The sequence below is a fragment of the Phalacrocorax aristotelis genome, chromosome Z, assembly GCF_949628215.1.
Source record: "Phalacrocorax aristotelis chromosome Z, bGulAri2.1, whole genome shotgun sequence".
In the NCBI taxonomy this organism is placed as follows: domain Eukaryota; kingdom Metazoa; phylum Chordata; class Aves; order Suliformes; family Phalacrocoracidae; genus Phalacrocorax; species Phalacrocorax aristotelis.
In genome coordinates, this window is record NC_134311.1 from 71,089,737 (window position 1) to 71,104,297 (window position 14,561).

At 44.0% G+C, this 14,561-nt stretch overlaps 1 protein-coding gene across 5 annotated transcripts in view; it reads right to left on the minus strand.

Moving 5' to 3' along the window:
- The window catches only part of LOC142050708 (phospholipid-transporting ATPase ID-like), an 89,139-nt gene that overhangs the window by 5,231 nt on the left and 69,347 nt on the right, over positions 1-14,561 (minus strand). For all 5 annotated transcript variants that reach the window (XM_075079734.1, XM_075079737.1, XM_075079736.1 and 2 more), the window contains exons 19-26: positions 13,217-13,328; positions 11,013-11,118; positions 9,505-9,652; positions 6,094-6,277; positions 4,376-4,599; positions 3,505-3,588; positions 2,340-2,585; positions 1,348-1,486 (exon numbers count right to left, since the gene is read on the minus strand). In XM_075079734.1, the coding sequence (XP_074935835.1) occupies positions 1,348-1,486; positions 2,340-2,585; positions 3,505-3,588; positions 4,376-4,599; positions 6,094-6,277; positions 9,505-9,652; positions 11,013-11,118; positions 13,217-13,328 (1,243 nt within the window). The remainder of the gene's footprint in view (positions 1-1,347; positions 1,487-2,339; positions 2,586-3,504; positions 3,589-4,375; positions 4,600-6,093; positions 6,278-9,504; positions 9,653-11,012; positions 11,119-13,216; positions 13,329-14,561) is intronic.

Here is a 14,561-nt window from a genome sequence, read left to right on the forward strand (position 1 = left end):
CAACTAACATGTACTGGCATGACACTGCCACCTTCTTTGAAACCAAAGTGCTCACTTCTGGCTTCTCTAAAACTGAAGGAATGTAAGATAGAACAAACAGTCTGCAAAACCCTCATTACAGGGCTTAATGATGCTGTTGTTGGCAGTGAAGTTGCTGAATGTTTTATTTTCAGTTGGCCAAATTCTGCTGTAATACAACTCCACTGAAATTAAACAAGTTGTCTGAGCCCAGACTAGAAACCCTTTCCTTAAAAATGGCTTCAGACTGAAACATTCTTAAGCAGCTCTCAACATTATGGCTAATTTGACCTATGTAGTACCAACACATCAGCAGATAGAGATATCCCTGGCACTTGGGTTACCACCTATCTTTGGAAACTGTACAGACACTCTGTCTTTTCTCAGAATTTTAGATACTAAAATCCATCTTATAACGGATGCGACCATCTGCTTGGAAGATGCGTTGCAATTAACTAACCTGCATCTCAGATATTTCTAAAATGACCAAGCACCTTGGTGTTGCAGTGAAGATGGGCAGGACAAGTCTTGGCTTAACAATTCATCCAGAAATAAAGGCATTTATTAATACACCAGTCTGAGATTTGAAACAAGAAGTGTTGGGATTTCAGAAGTAGAGTCTCATAACAATGCTATATCTATACTGGCTATGGGTGCATAGAGCTATTAACATCTGATTTACTTTGCCAAGATTTCATTTTCCTTTTTGTCAAAGTCTCAGGAGACAGATTCATTTTTATGTTATCCTTCACTTCTTGCATGTGTTCAGAAACCTGTTATGTCGAGTAACTGCAAAGACCTGGTCATCACTAGAATTTTTTTTGTTAGGAATTTGCCATTTAACCTGGCTGAAGTCTCACCATAATCACATGGCATTTTTCTCATGCCTTACTGGATTTTGCACTTCTATGCTTTCCTATACCAATGTGTTAACTTATTTACAACAGAACATGCATCCTCTGCAAACAAAATACTTCTAGATATCTGTAAGAATTGGACACCTGGAAACATAATATAAAAGAGCAGTAGAAAGTGTTCCAGCCAGCTCAGTAGGTTGATTTAGGGGACCATTCCTGTGGCTTCATGTGAATGTGCATTCTTGTGCAAGGAAGCACGTGTTCATGTGGATAAATGGGATTCAGAAATACCCTGGCATTTCTTGTAGAAAAGACAATCAATATATTCTGTTATTGCCTCTGGAGAGGCTTCAGACTAAAACCTTATTAAGCAGCTCTAGAGAGGCAATAACACATGCTAGAAATACTCAACAGCTTTAAGCCCCACAGTATGCCCATTTTGAGTGCAATCCAGATTTGTTCCATGGCTTACCAACAAAGGGGAAGGAGGCTGTGAAGATCAGGTACATGCCATCACTGTACATGGTGAAGGTGATAGCAAAGTAAACAGAAAGGCTGCCCCAGATGAAGAACTGGTTTACAACTGTCCAGTAAGAGGTGTCCAAGCCAATCTGAAAGAAGGGAGCAATACAGCTATTGTCAGTGCCTTAATTATTTAGCAGACCTGTGCTGAACACAACTTGTCTTCTGCATTGTACACCTACCTCTGAGACTCTTATTCATTCAAGTCTCAAGAAATACCAAGCCACAGATCACAGAATGCTGGGAGACCATTCAAGGCAAGCATTACTGCCTTTGACCTGTTGTTGCCCTCTTCTCAAGCATTCACCAGGGGCCAGTACTGGAGACAGGATACTAAATTCCAATGAGCCACGCTTATGTCCCCACCCCCAAGCTGTGATCTAGCATTGGAAGTTAGGAGAAGGAACCTACAAGATCTCAGACAGCAGAAACCATTATCTAGGAAGGTGTGATGGACTGGTTTCCTTTTAAGAAATTTCTCTCATCCTGATAGCACCATCTGAATTTTGTAACACCCAAGTCCTAGCTATTTCTTCCAACAAGTGCAGGCCTAGCATCTGCATTGTACATGGGGCCAGGCTACAGAGACAGCCCCATAAAGGACACCCTGTAAATAACTGCCTGGTAGCAGACCAACAGTCCTGAGCTTCAAACCCTTCCCATAAAACTTGAATGGGTCTTTCTCTGTTCCCAGCCTTAACTGTTTTGTCTGCTGTGACTGCAAACTTGCCAAGGCAAAGACTCTGCTTTCCTGTCACCCTGGTCTTTCATAAAATACAAATCTGTTGTCCTGTTGAAGTAATCTGGTGTCAAGAGACAATTTTTTTTTGCAAGAATGCAAGATGCAGCAGCAAATACAATGTTATCAAGATCCCAAGTGGCCCTCCAAATGCTACCTTCATAAAACAACAATTCCTAAAAATATTATCTGGTTTGTCTCACCTGTACAGACACCACTATCAGTAAGCAGGTCTGGGCCATCAGTGCAAAGGACTGGTAGTCAGCAATGGCCTTCCCATCACTTCTCATGGTATTGTACATGGCCCCAAAGGGGATGAAGAAAAGAATAAGGGAACTGTAGATCCCTTGCAACATGCACTTGACAAACACCATTTTGTTAAAATAAAGGTTTTGCTGGCCAGGCACATATAGCTGAGGAAAGAGCATGCTCCAACGATCATCCACATCCTGAAAGTAGACAGGAGACAGTCAGATTTGCTGGCACCTACCCAACTGACCACACAAGACCACTAAGGGTTACCAAGTCCCTGTGACATGCATTTTTATAAGAAAAGGCTTAGCACACAATTCACGCAGTTGTGCTGATGAGCATACCACGTGCCAAGATCACCTAGACACATTTTCCAGTTAAATTTCACCGTTCTTTGTGCAGAGAAAGCTGACAAGTGCTGCAAAAAAATTGAAAGTACACTTCATCTTAAGCAGAGTGCATTATCTTCTCCCCTCAGAGTTGCCTGGAAGCTAAGGGATAGAAAATACCTCTCCTGGGTCCACTCACAGGCAAGGCTGTCTGACCTGGATCCCTTAATTGTCCAGAACTGAACACTGTGAACGACTGCAGAGCAGCAAGTTCTTACTTATTTAACTTGTAAAAGGCATATAGGAGCAGCCTTATTGCTCCTATGGCTGGCTGAACAATAATAGTATATGAGGTAGAAATGTGTATGTGAAATTACTGTAGGAAGACTTGCACTAGAAAGGCTGAACCAGGAAAACCGGCTTCAGAGTTCTAGTTCATTCATTGTTCTGTGTGGTCATTAAAAAGTCACTTGTCAGGCTTCAGGAACAGAGCTAATAAGACGTGACTACTTTGGGGAGAGTTGCAATGGCAACTTTTACTGTAGTCAACATCGTAACCCAAAAGTCTTACCACACACTGAAACCCATAGGCCAAATCAGAATAATACACCATTTCCCTGTTGCATCATAATTTTTGTGCTCTGAGTTCTCACTGACAGGGGACTATTTTAGGGGCTACCACAATAGCTAGCCAAGAAGTCACCTGCTTTTGCTTCATGGAAGCAGCTCAAAGCACCCAGAGATAAAATCCCTATAAAAGAAATCCAGCTGGTGATAGAAATAGTACCTGATCAAAGAGACTCATTCCTAGCACCGGGAGGGAGGTATATACCAAATTGTAAAGCGTAATGAACCACTCATCATAGACAGTCTAAAGAAAAAAGAAACAGTGCATGGAGTTAGCAAAAGGCTGCCTTTTCCATCTCCTCAGCAGTATATACAATTACATGCTGGCACATCTTGGTTCAAGATGCTGCTGAGACAAAAATCATAAGGTGACTCAAGCTCAGCAGCCCTAAACAGCTCGTAGTGTGAGAATACACAGGGGAAGGATCACATTATGCTACCCCTGTTTGTTCAGCATCCACTGCTGGCTGCCCCCAGAGCAGGACACCCCCCTGGCTCCCCCGGCACCCTGGGACCTGCAGCCCTGGGGCTAATGCTTGCATGCTATCTGTGCTTCCCAGGGCCTCTGTTGGAGACTGGTTTGTCTTACACTAACACTGGATTTTTCATTGCAGGAAATTTGCTCCTCCTGCAAGCAGCTGAAGCATACAGGCATCCTGGGGTTAAAGTGATTGCTTTAAATGTGCTGCTAGGGCAAGCATAGCTCTTACACAGATCTGCGCCAAACTGGTCAGGCTTCTCTGTAATTTGTATCCTTATTTGACAGCTGAAGTCTGTTTGAACACTTTTGAAAATCCCACGAGGGGATGTACTTCGTATGCATGAATTCATGTCTCCAGGCATCTGTCCTCTACCAGAAGTACAACGAAGGTAGCAATATCTGCTTTATACCCATAGAGCTGAAGAAGGCAGATCTGCATGCCGTTCAGTGAAGCAGGAGGAATGCCTTGGTTTATTTCCTTTTAAAATGTTTCCAGATACTTTACTTGAAAATGCTAGACATGACCATGAGAAACAGAAGCTGGACCTACCTGTGCTGAGAAGCCACAGAAGAAGCCATACCAGAAGTGCAGTAACGTGAAGGCAAAGTTCTTGTAGAAGAAGTATTTGAGGAACTTGCACATGCGGATGTAGGACCACCTGCCGTGGACCAAGAGCAGGCGCTGCAGGTAACGGAACTGTGCAAAGGAGAAGTCACTGGATAAGACTGCCTGCATCCCCTCCTGGCCACTGATACCAACCCCGATGTGGGCAGCTGCAACAAGAAGGTTGTTGATCATGTCATTAGATTGGAGTTTTGATTACCCCATTTTTAAAATTATTTCCCTGCACTGGAACACTGTTAATTCCCCCCCAGCCTTCATAAAAAGTTGTATGAAAAGTTATTTAAAAAAAAAATATTTGGGGGCACTAATTCTTTCAGCAGCATTATGATTTTGGCTGTGGTGATACATTTCCAGTAACTGGGCTTGTATTATTTGAATGAAATTACACCCTTGGTGACAATTCATGTTTTCTTTCTGAATGTTTTCCAACAGCATAAAGCTGATAGCAGCTGCTGTTATGAAAAAATAACTAATTTATATTTTGTGACTTGTATTTACAAGCATGCATGTCCTTCCAGTAGCCTTAAAAAGTCGCTCCAGACAAGCAAAATCTCCAAACCCCTTACAGATTTCTCAGACACAGTGCTATAAGGCAGATTGTAGGTTTTTTACATTTCCTACGCCTTGCTAGTTCAATCAAATAATTAGATAGAAGAATCACGTCTTTTTTAATAGTAACTTGGGTTTATTAAACATGGACATAAGTTTAATGTGACAGCTAATTATACGGCTTTAACTAATGAGAACAATCTTGATGGCTGGAGGTTGGTTAGATTCAGAGGTTTCCACGGAACAGCGAATTGATAAAATCCCAAAGTCCCAACCTTCTCATGGGGGGATTGGGTTAATTTCTAATTATCATGTACACTTCAACTTTTCTTATCCTTTCTTTACTGACTGCCTGACTTATCTCCCTTGAAGCTCCATACTTAGCCTTTTCTTTCTTAATTAAAAGGCTCCAGTTAATCAATTCTTGCAAATTAACACAAGGAAGATTAGCAATAGGCCCTTCTGAATAATCTTAATTTAATTATACCCAGTTAGGGGATTTTTTCATAAATTCATTGAGGTAATGCAGCATCTAATAATGCTGAAGGACAAAGAGCCCTAGAAGCCCATCATTTATAACTCAAGGGAGATAATTGACAAATGGCCCTACCACATGGAAATGTAAAAAAAAAAACCCATTACATTATACAGACTATTTACAGGCATGAAGATTTTCTTCCTGCATTGCAGACAGGCCCTCTCTGAAACAAACTTGTTTGTTCTTTTTATTGCCGTTGTGATGGTGGGTGTGCAGACACACAGACTGACAGGTCACAGCCCCGGTGGGCTTTAGTCTAGTCTAAGGTAGAAACAGAGAACTAGGCAACAAGTGCAACCTTAGCATCCTGTGATCCTGGTGGTAGGATCTCATCAAAGGGAACTCCTGTGTGTCCTGGAAGGCAGGAGACACAAATAGCTAATAGTGACAGTGCTTGGTAGGAAGCTGCCCGAATTTGGGACACAGCCAATTGATGCCACAAAAAGGGTAGTACAGAAGGCACTCAGGTATGTGTTCCTGATGCTAGGCCACCTCAGATAGCAAATGCATCAGTGAGTCTGTTTGCTAGAGCATGCAGGCTGTCAGCCACACTCACTTTTGATCATGCTGACATCGTTGGCACCGTCTCCAATTGCCAGGGTCACAGCTTTCTTGTACTTCTTCACCAGCTCCACCACCTGCGCCTTCTGCAGCGGAGTCACCCGGCAGCAGATCACCACTTTGCACATGCAGGCAGTTCTCACCAGCTCCATCTCCAGATTCCCTTCCAGTGCGTAAGCCTGAGAAGAGGGAGCAAAGGGGGCTGTTCGGGTCACAGTAGCAGCAACTCATGGCCTGACAAAGGGGATGCAATGGGAAAGAAGTGAGAACTGAGCTAGTTCTTCCATTCAGTAGAAGGAAGGTATGAGATATCCCAAGTGAATCTGTCCATTCAGTCGCAGGGAGCATCCATGCCACACAACACCATGCCATGCAGCATACACCTACGAGCTTGCACCTTGGATGCACCACAGCTGGATACGCACAACAGCTGCTCTGTCTAATGTAATCTGACAGTGCAGCAGAAGTGTCAAAGCAGCACTAAATCAATGAAGCTGCTGCTGGGACTGAGACAACCTTGCTTATCTCCATGCGAAAGAGTCTCTGCTCATCCCTTTTGGTTTATTTTTTGAGCTCTGGGAGATCTGTGGTATAAAGAGAAGAGATTTCATTTGGGAGTACTTAATTAAAACAAACATGGAAAAAGCTGAGCTCAGGTGGGCATGACAAAGCAAAACACAAAGCCAGGGAGAGGGCAACTTTGCTCTGAGTGCTGACCTTTTAAATCAGTCAGCTGTGTCATTTCTATTTAGGAAGCACAAACATAATTGGATCTCTGGTCACCCCTCCAGCTCTGCATGTGGAGGAGACAGCAGTGTTAACTTTTCCTATTTCTTTCAGATCATGCTTTTTGGCTCTGTTCTTTGGTCCTGCTTCTCAGTAGACATGCATGGAAGGAATCTACAGGGCTTTTTCCTCCTTAGAGCCATTACAGCAGGCCCACTGCCCTTTCTGCATAAGGCAGACAGTCCTTAGGCCAGATATCTTTTCTTCTTGAAACAGAGAGCTGTGAGTCACCAGCGCCCCTGCTTCTCTCCCAACAGTGGCAGGCAGGCTTGCTCAACAAGAAAGACCTTTTCATGGCTTAGCTTTAGTACCAGTCTGTCGGTGCAGTTAGCGATGGCTTTTGGCACAACATCCTTGCTGCACAGCACTAGCAAAATGTTATCACATAGTATATTAATGGTACTGCAAACAAATCAACCGGTGTGATGATGCCATTACAGGTGCTGATATCCTTCTGTTCACTTGATTTGTTTAAGCAAAACCACATGTGTGCATAGCCACAGTGCTGCCATCCCACCCATCTGCACTTAGGGGTATTGCTCTGAACGGACGCTGTGTTTGAGTGGGACAGTATCAGCACTATTACCATTGTTCAAGCTCTAGGTTCATAGAAATAAATAAATAACATAGTTTTGTCCACACTGTCCTTATGGTCCACACCCAGGAGAACGCCATGACCTTGGTGAGACTGGCTCTGTCCACTCTGCTGCAGGATATGTGGGCTGGCTGCTCCCACACAGCCCAGATTTGAATTTCTTTGTGTGGGACATGTCTCCTTGCCAGGGTGTGGGAGAGTGTGTGGTTTTCCAGGAATAAAAAGGAAGCTTTGTCACTGCTGCCAGTGGTGCTTTTATAGCATAGCACTCGGGGTCTGTGCAGCAGGCTGAAGGGATGGACCGGGAACAGGCAGGGGCTTGCTGCTGACTGGGATGTCAGAGGGGATTCACCCTTGCAGATGCACCGAACTTGATAGAGCTCTTGGCTGTTTTGCAGTGGGAATCTAAGGACGATTAAGGCCCTGGGGTTAAAAAGGGGGCAAGGTAAAACAGGGAGAGAGGGTAGCTGACAATGTAGACACAGCCTGAAAGTGTCCCCTCTAGTCCGGTGTCCATAGGCATGGCACACAAGCCAAAAATGGAGCAAGATGATTTTGGTTTTTATAGTAATTTGCCCCCAGGCTGGTATGGAGTTGGGAGTGAAATCTGCTGGAACTGCCATCAAGAGAGGCAGCAGCCACAGGGAACAGCCACATCTTGTCTCTGAAAGGCAGCACCTCTCAGCTCCTTCCTCATCTACCTATTTGCTTACCCTGCCATCTGCGAAAGCGAAATACAACAGGCAATAAACCTGATCTAGACTAAGCCTTCCTCCCAGACAGGTTGAAATGTGTCTAAATTGTTTTTTTCTCTAACCTGTTCTAAAAAATTTCCAGGGGTGAAAAATCTATTCCAGTGCTTCACTATTCTCATCAGGAAGACATTTCACCCAAAACTCTCTTATCTCACTTTAATTCCATTACTTCATTTACCTGCTATTATTCGAAGAGTTTTACAAAGGCTGATCAGTATTCTCCAGGCTCAGAAATCCTAACTCACAGTTTCCCCTTATTCTTTCCAGATCATGCGTGACTACCCTTAGAGTTTTCTTTGTACTTTCTCTAGTTGGTCTACATTTCTCAAAGAAAATGGCCCAAATAAGTTGAATTATTTCAGCTAAGACTTTACCAATGCCAATGAAGCAGGAGGTTTTCTTCACAAGCCTTACAGATGATGCTCTTCCATACATATCTCTGATTTTGTATGTGTGTAGTTGATTGTGTGAAAGTGGAGAACAAGGCATTTATTCTTACTGAATTGCATTCTCCATTTTGCCAAAGTATTTCTCCAATTTGTTAAAAATGTTTTCAAATCTAATCTTGAACTCCATCATACCTGCAGTTTCTCCCAGCCTGGTGTTACCTGCTCTCTTTTTAAGCAGTTGATGCAAATACTGAATATTAAATAGATGTGGGATGGTCCCCTGCAGATGCCACTTAACCGCTGTTTTAGATCAACCGTGAGCCCTTAAAAGCCATACTTTCCAAGCAGTCTTTAAAAGCCATACTTTCCAAGCAGTCTTACATCTGTCACTGAAAAATTCCATCTAGACTGTATTACTTCAGTTTGCTTGGAAGAACGTCATGGGAGACGGCATCAAACACTTCATCAGATGAGTTACAAGATACGTATCCTGTCTGTTAAATGTATCTGTTATCAGATATATTTAGTAGAATATGTTCCTGGTATACCTGAAACCCATGTCTGATGTTATCTTACCGTCTGCATCCATAAGCTGCCTGATTATTTTTCTAGTATCTTTCTGGAAATAAAAATTGATCCAGCTACTCTACCCCTCTTGTTCACCTAATATCAGGGCCAACCCTTCCCTGTTCCAGACTTCTGAAACCTTGCCCATCACCTTTGATGTCTCATATAACCACTGAAGCTAATAATTAATTAGGAGAAAACAAATCTGATCCTCTAGAGCTAAATTTTTAAAGTATTTTCAGATTTCCAGTATGTCCCTGTCACATTAAGTTCTTCAGAGAACTTATCCCTAAATGACTCTGAACCTTCCTTACCAGGCTGTGGCCGGTGATAACTAGACCGTACACCCCATTTGCTTGCTCATCAGGTACCATTTTTGGTTTTTTTGATGATTTTTCAAACTGAATGTTGACTTCATCACTGTCCAGAAAGGAGTCTGGCTTCATCTTTTTCCTTGCATTCCTAAAAAAATCCAGAATAATAATGAAAGGCTTGTAAAGATATATATGCTTTATTAAATCAACTTTATGAGAATAAAAAAATCAATGCTTCCCTCTGATAGTTTAGTTCAATTTTCCCTGTATCCCTGTATCTTGGTTTCAGCTGGGACAGAGCTAAATTTCGTCGTAGTAGCTAGTACGGGGCTGTGTTTTGGATTTTTGCTGGAAACAGTGGTGATAATGCAGAGATGTTTTAGTTGTTGCTAAGTAGCGCTTACACTGGTCAAGGACTTTTTCAGCTCCCCGTGCTCTGCTGGGTGCACAAGCGGCTGGGAGGGGGCACAGCCGGGACAGCTGACCCCAACTGACCAAAGGGATATTCCATTCCATTAGATGTCATGCTCAGTATATAAAGCTGGGGGAAGAAGAAGGAAGGGGGGATGTTTGGAGTGATGGTGTTTGTCTTCCCAAGTAACCGTTACGTGTGATGGAGCCCTGCTGTCCTGGAGATGGCTGAGCACCTGCCTGCCTGTGGGAGGGAGTGAATGAATTCCCTGTTTTGCTTTGCTTCCACGCACAGCTTTTGCTTTACCTGTTAAACTGTCTTTATCTCAAACCATGAGTTGCCTCACTTTTACTCTTATGATTCTCTCCCCCGTCCCACCAGGGTGGAGTGAGCGAGCGGCTGCGTGGGGCTTGGCTGCTGACTGGGGCTAAACCACGACACCCTACAACAACATGCATAGTTTAGCTGCTGGTTTTTGTGCAGATCATTACATGCATGTGAAACTCTTAACATGTGTGTGCTCAATTTGTGCTGATTTAAAGTCAAATAAACCATTGGAGTGTGATGAAGGACAGTATCCCAAAGGGCATTCCAGTTTCCTGTGCATATTGTCTGGTAACCACCTATTTCAAGAGAAAAGGATTGAAAAACTTTCCCATTTCTAACCTATACATCAGAACTTGTGTCTATTGAGGAGGCTAGGGAGGAAGGTAGATTTCCAGATAATGCTAGAAAAGGACCGTTTCCAGACAAAGGACTGCCATGTGGGTGAATGGCAATAGCAGTAGAGCAGCAGCATAGCTCAAGCCTGGAGCCAAAGGCTTCGTGGCTGCAGACCACTTGTTGGATGTCAGCTGATATTGCCTGTTTCTTACACCTTTATATAGAATTGACCTCTTGGATCAAGAAGCTTCAGAGTTTATCCTCAGAAGAGACTTCTACATCGTGTTTAGCTGCTGGATCTTCCAGGTAGTCAGCTAGCCCTTATCTAAGGTCCCTGCATGAACTGCACCAAGTAAAGCCCACAGGAAGAAAAGGTGGAATAATACAAAATACAAATAGTATACAAATGAGGCTATATATTTCAGCCATTTACCTCAGCTCATTAAGTACGTCATCAGATGTGCTGCCTTCAATAACGAAAACATCTTCCATGTCATCATTCAGCAAGTTGCAGGAGTAACCAATATTCATTGCTGTCTCTGGGAAGGATAAACCAGGAAGATGACCCATCTTAGCAGCCACAAACTCACCCACCATCTCTGTAGCCTTTTTACACACATGACAAAATCTCTCTCACTCAAAAGAGCTCTGAGCCTTTCAGAGTCAACAGCTTAAGAGAGCCAGGAGAGTCACCTTGATGGACGTAGCAGCAAATCTCCCCTAACTGGTCTTCAAAAGGACACAGAGAAAATAATTCTATGAAAATGAAAAGCTTAAAACATGCTTTGGGCAACATACTTGGAGCAACAAAAAACATTTCAGGTTGATTCCCAAAGATTTTTCAGTATTTTTAACTTTCCCTCCCCTACTCCCAGAAAACCCCCAAACTATAGTTCTGAAGAAGGATATTGAGACATTTTGTTCAGAAAATTCTGAAAAAAATTATTTTGCTATTTTATAAGTATATTGGGTTTGCATGGCAAAGTTTTGGTAGCGGGGGGGGCTACCGGGGTGGATTCTGTGAGAAGCTGCCAGAAGCTTCCCTCATGTCCAGCAGAGCCAGTGAAAGCCAGCTCCCAGACAGACCCACCGCTGGGCAAGGCTGAGCCCATCAGCAACAGTGGTGGCACCTCTGGGATAATGTATTTAAGAAGGGGAAAAAAAGACCCTGTGCAACTGCAGCCAGAGAGAGGAGTGAGAATATGAGAGAGGAACACCTCTGCAGACACTGTGGTCACTGAAGAAGGAGGGGGAGGAGGTGCTCCAGGTGCCAGAGCAGAGGTTCCCCTGCAGTCTGTGGTGAAGACCATGGTGAGGTAGGCTGTCCCCCTGCAGCCCACAGAGGTTAGCAGTGGAGCAGATATCCACCTGCAGCCCATGGGGGACCCCACACCGGAGCAGGTGGATGCCCAAAGGAGGCTGTGACACTGTGGGAAGCCCATGCTGGAGCAGGCTCCTGGCAGGACCTGCAGCCCCGTGTAGAGAGGAGCCCCCACTGGGGCAGGTTTTCTGGCAGGACGTGTGACCCCACGGGTGACCCACGCTGGAGCAGTCTGTTCCTGAAGGGCTGCACCCTGTGGGAGGGACCCACGCTGGAGCAGTTTGTGAAGAACTGTCTCCTGTTGGAAGGACCCATGTTGGAGAAATTTGTGGAGGACTGTCTCCTGTGGGAGGGAGCCCATGCTGGAGCAGGGAAGAGTGTGAGGAGTCCTCCCGCTGTGAAGGAAGGAGCAGCAGAGACACTGACCACAACCCCCATTCCCCGTCCCCCTGCGCTGCTCAGGGGGAGGAGGTGGAGAAAATCAGGAGTGAAGCCGAGCCCAGGAAGAAGGGAGGGGTGGAGGGAAGATGTTTTTAAGATTTGGGGTTTATTTCTCATTGCCGTACACTGATTTGATTGGTAATAGATTAAATTAATTTTCCCCAAGTTGAGTCCGTTTTGCCTATGATGATAATTGGTGAGTGATCCTGGTGTCCAGCCAAGGTGAGCCTACCACAGTAAGCAGAACTATTACATTTGGAATATGACAAAATGAAATGTTCTGATTTTCTCAAAAATTCCCTGCTCATTTATTGGACAAAATTATTTGCAAACACTTTTGGCCTCCCTGAAACACCATTGTTTCAGTGAAGGTACTATTTCTCCAAAAGAATTCACTGGAATCTATTTACCATTCTTTCCAGCTTAATACTTTCTCCAAAAGCCTTTGTTCCTTCCATTTCTATTCTGGATCAAATTAAAACAGATGCAACATCGACTTTACCACTGAAGTTCCTGGAAAGCAGGACAAGATTTCTTCCAACTTCTTCACCAGGGCGGTTGACTGTACTGAAGTGATACCTTTTCACAGCATATGAGAGGGCTTATGGGATGCTCAATGTCACCTCTCCAAAGGCAAAGGATGCTGCCTTCACACTGCTTCCAGCCTCAGGACAGGAATTACAAGCAGACACTAGCTACAGTTATCTTGTCTAATTCCAGATAACTGGAGTTTTGCCTAGTTGGCAATGAAGAAAAGCCCTGTAAGTTTGTCTTCTGTGCAGTTTTCAAAGGAGAAAAAATGAGAACATGGGTCTTAACAAACCCGTCCCACCAGTGGGAGAGAAAAGAAACATCCCAAGATGTAACCCCTTTACCTTGCTTGTCTCCAGTGAGAACCCATATCTTAATGTTGGCTTTGGCAAGAGTCTCAATTGTCTGTGGGACTCCATCTTGTAACTTGTCCTCAATCGCTGTGGCACCTAGCAGCTTAACAGAAAACAACAGGGAACTGGTAAGTCTTCCCATTGCTAGCAAAGGAGAAAGCATTAGACCTCCAGGTCCAGACCTCAAGCAAGCACAAATGAAATCCAGGACTAAGGTTGTACTGATTTTCATTTTTCCTCAGCAAATTTACTGTACAGAGTAGCATCCTGATACTGCAAATGTTCTAGTCTCTAATCCCCCAGGCTCAGATGGATCATGAACGTGCCTGAAATTATTTGCCAGCCTGTTTGCATACCTACAGGTCTGGGTTCTTCCACATATCACCTTCAGAGCAGATAGAGTTTTAACCGAGGGACAAAGACAGCTGTGGATCCATTGTCCCCAAACCTGCAGTTGCATCCTCTACAGTGGAGCTTGCTCCCAGCTATATTGTACTGCAGCTGTCATATGGCTGCTAAACATTTTCTCCAGCTCATAAAAGACCTGTGCCCACCCCTGCTCCATACTGTCACACAACTAAACCACAGACTGCTCAGGACACAAACCTTCATTATTTTAAAATTATTGCTTTTTCTGCATTTTGGAGATGCTTGGTGGCTTTAACCTATTGTCAAAGGGACACGAAGGTTTCACTACTAGCTCAGGTTTAGGCAGCATCTGCTACCACCTACCTCCTGCTGTTGAGAGACTAAATTCAGAGGTTGGCTTTAAGCCCAAGATGCCTTTTGGCTTCCTGGGATGTTCATCACTCATCAGCTCTGGGTGTTATGAATGCAGACAACAGCAATGACAGAACTTCTCTGTATAGTCCTCAAAACTGCACAATGCATGTTTTACAGCAGTAGTCCCTGGTCCAGCTAGTGAGAACTTAAATGCTTGTAGCATACAAAGCCACTTCCTGGGAGCACCTGCTCATCCTTGGCAGGCTGAGTCTGAGCTGGAGGCCCAAAGATGGACACACATGTTAAATATGCCCAGAAAGAGAGAACAAGGGCTTGCATTCCCCACAGCCATTGTCTTTCTGGAGCTGCAGAAAGGCACAATAGTATTGTCGACAGGCCTTTGCTTGTCTGCCCATGACCTTGTGTAAGAGCAGCTAGAATCATGATGCCTTCCTGACTGTGAATCTTCGTTAGCTTTTAGGACAATCAATGATTAATAGTATTTTTACTACTTTTCTCTGAATATGACCATGTTCCATCCCCTTGTGTCTTTAAATCTTACACCCCTAAGGGTCTCTAGCAGGAGCCTGCCACACACAGGGGCTTTTGCTCT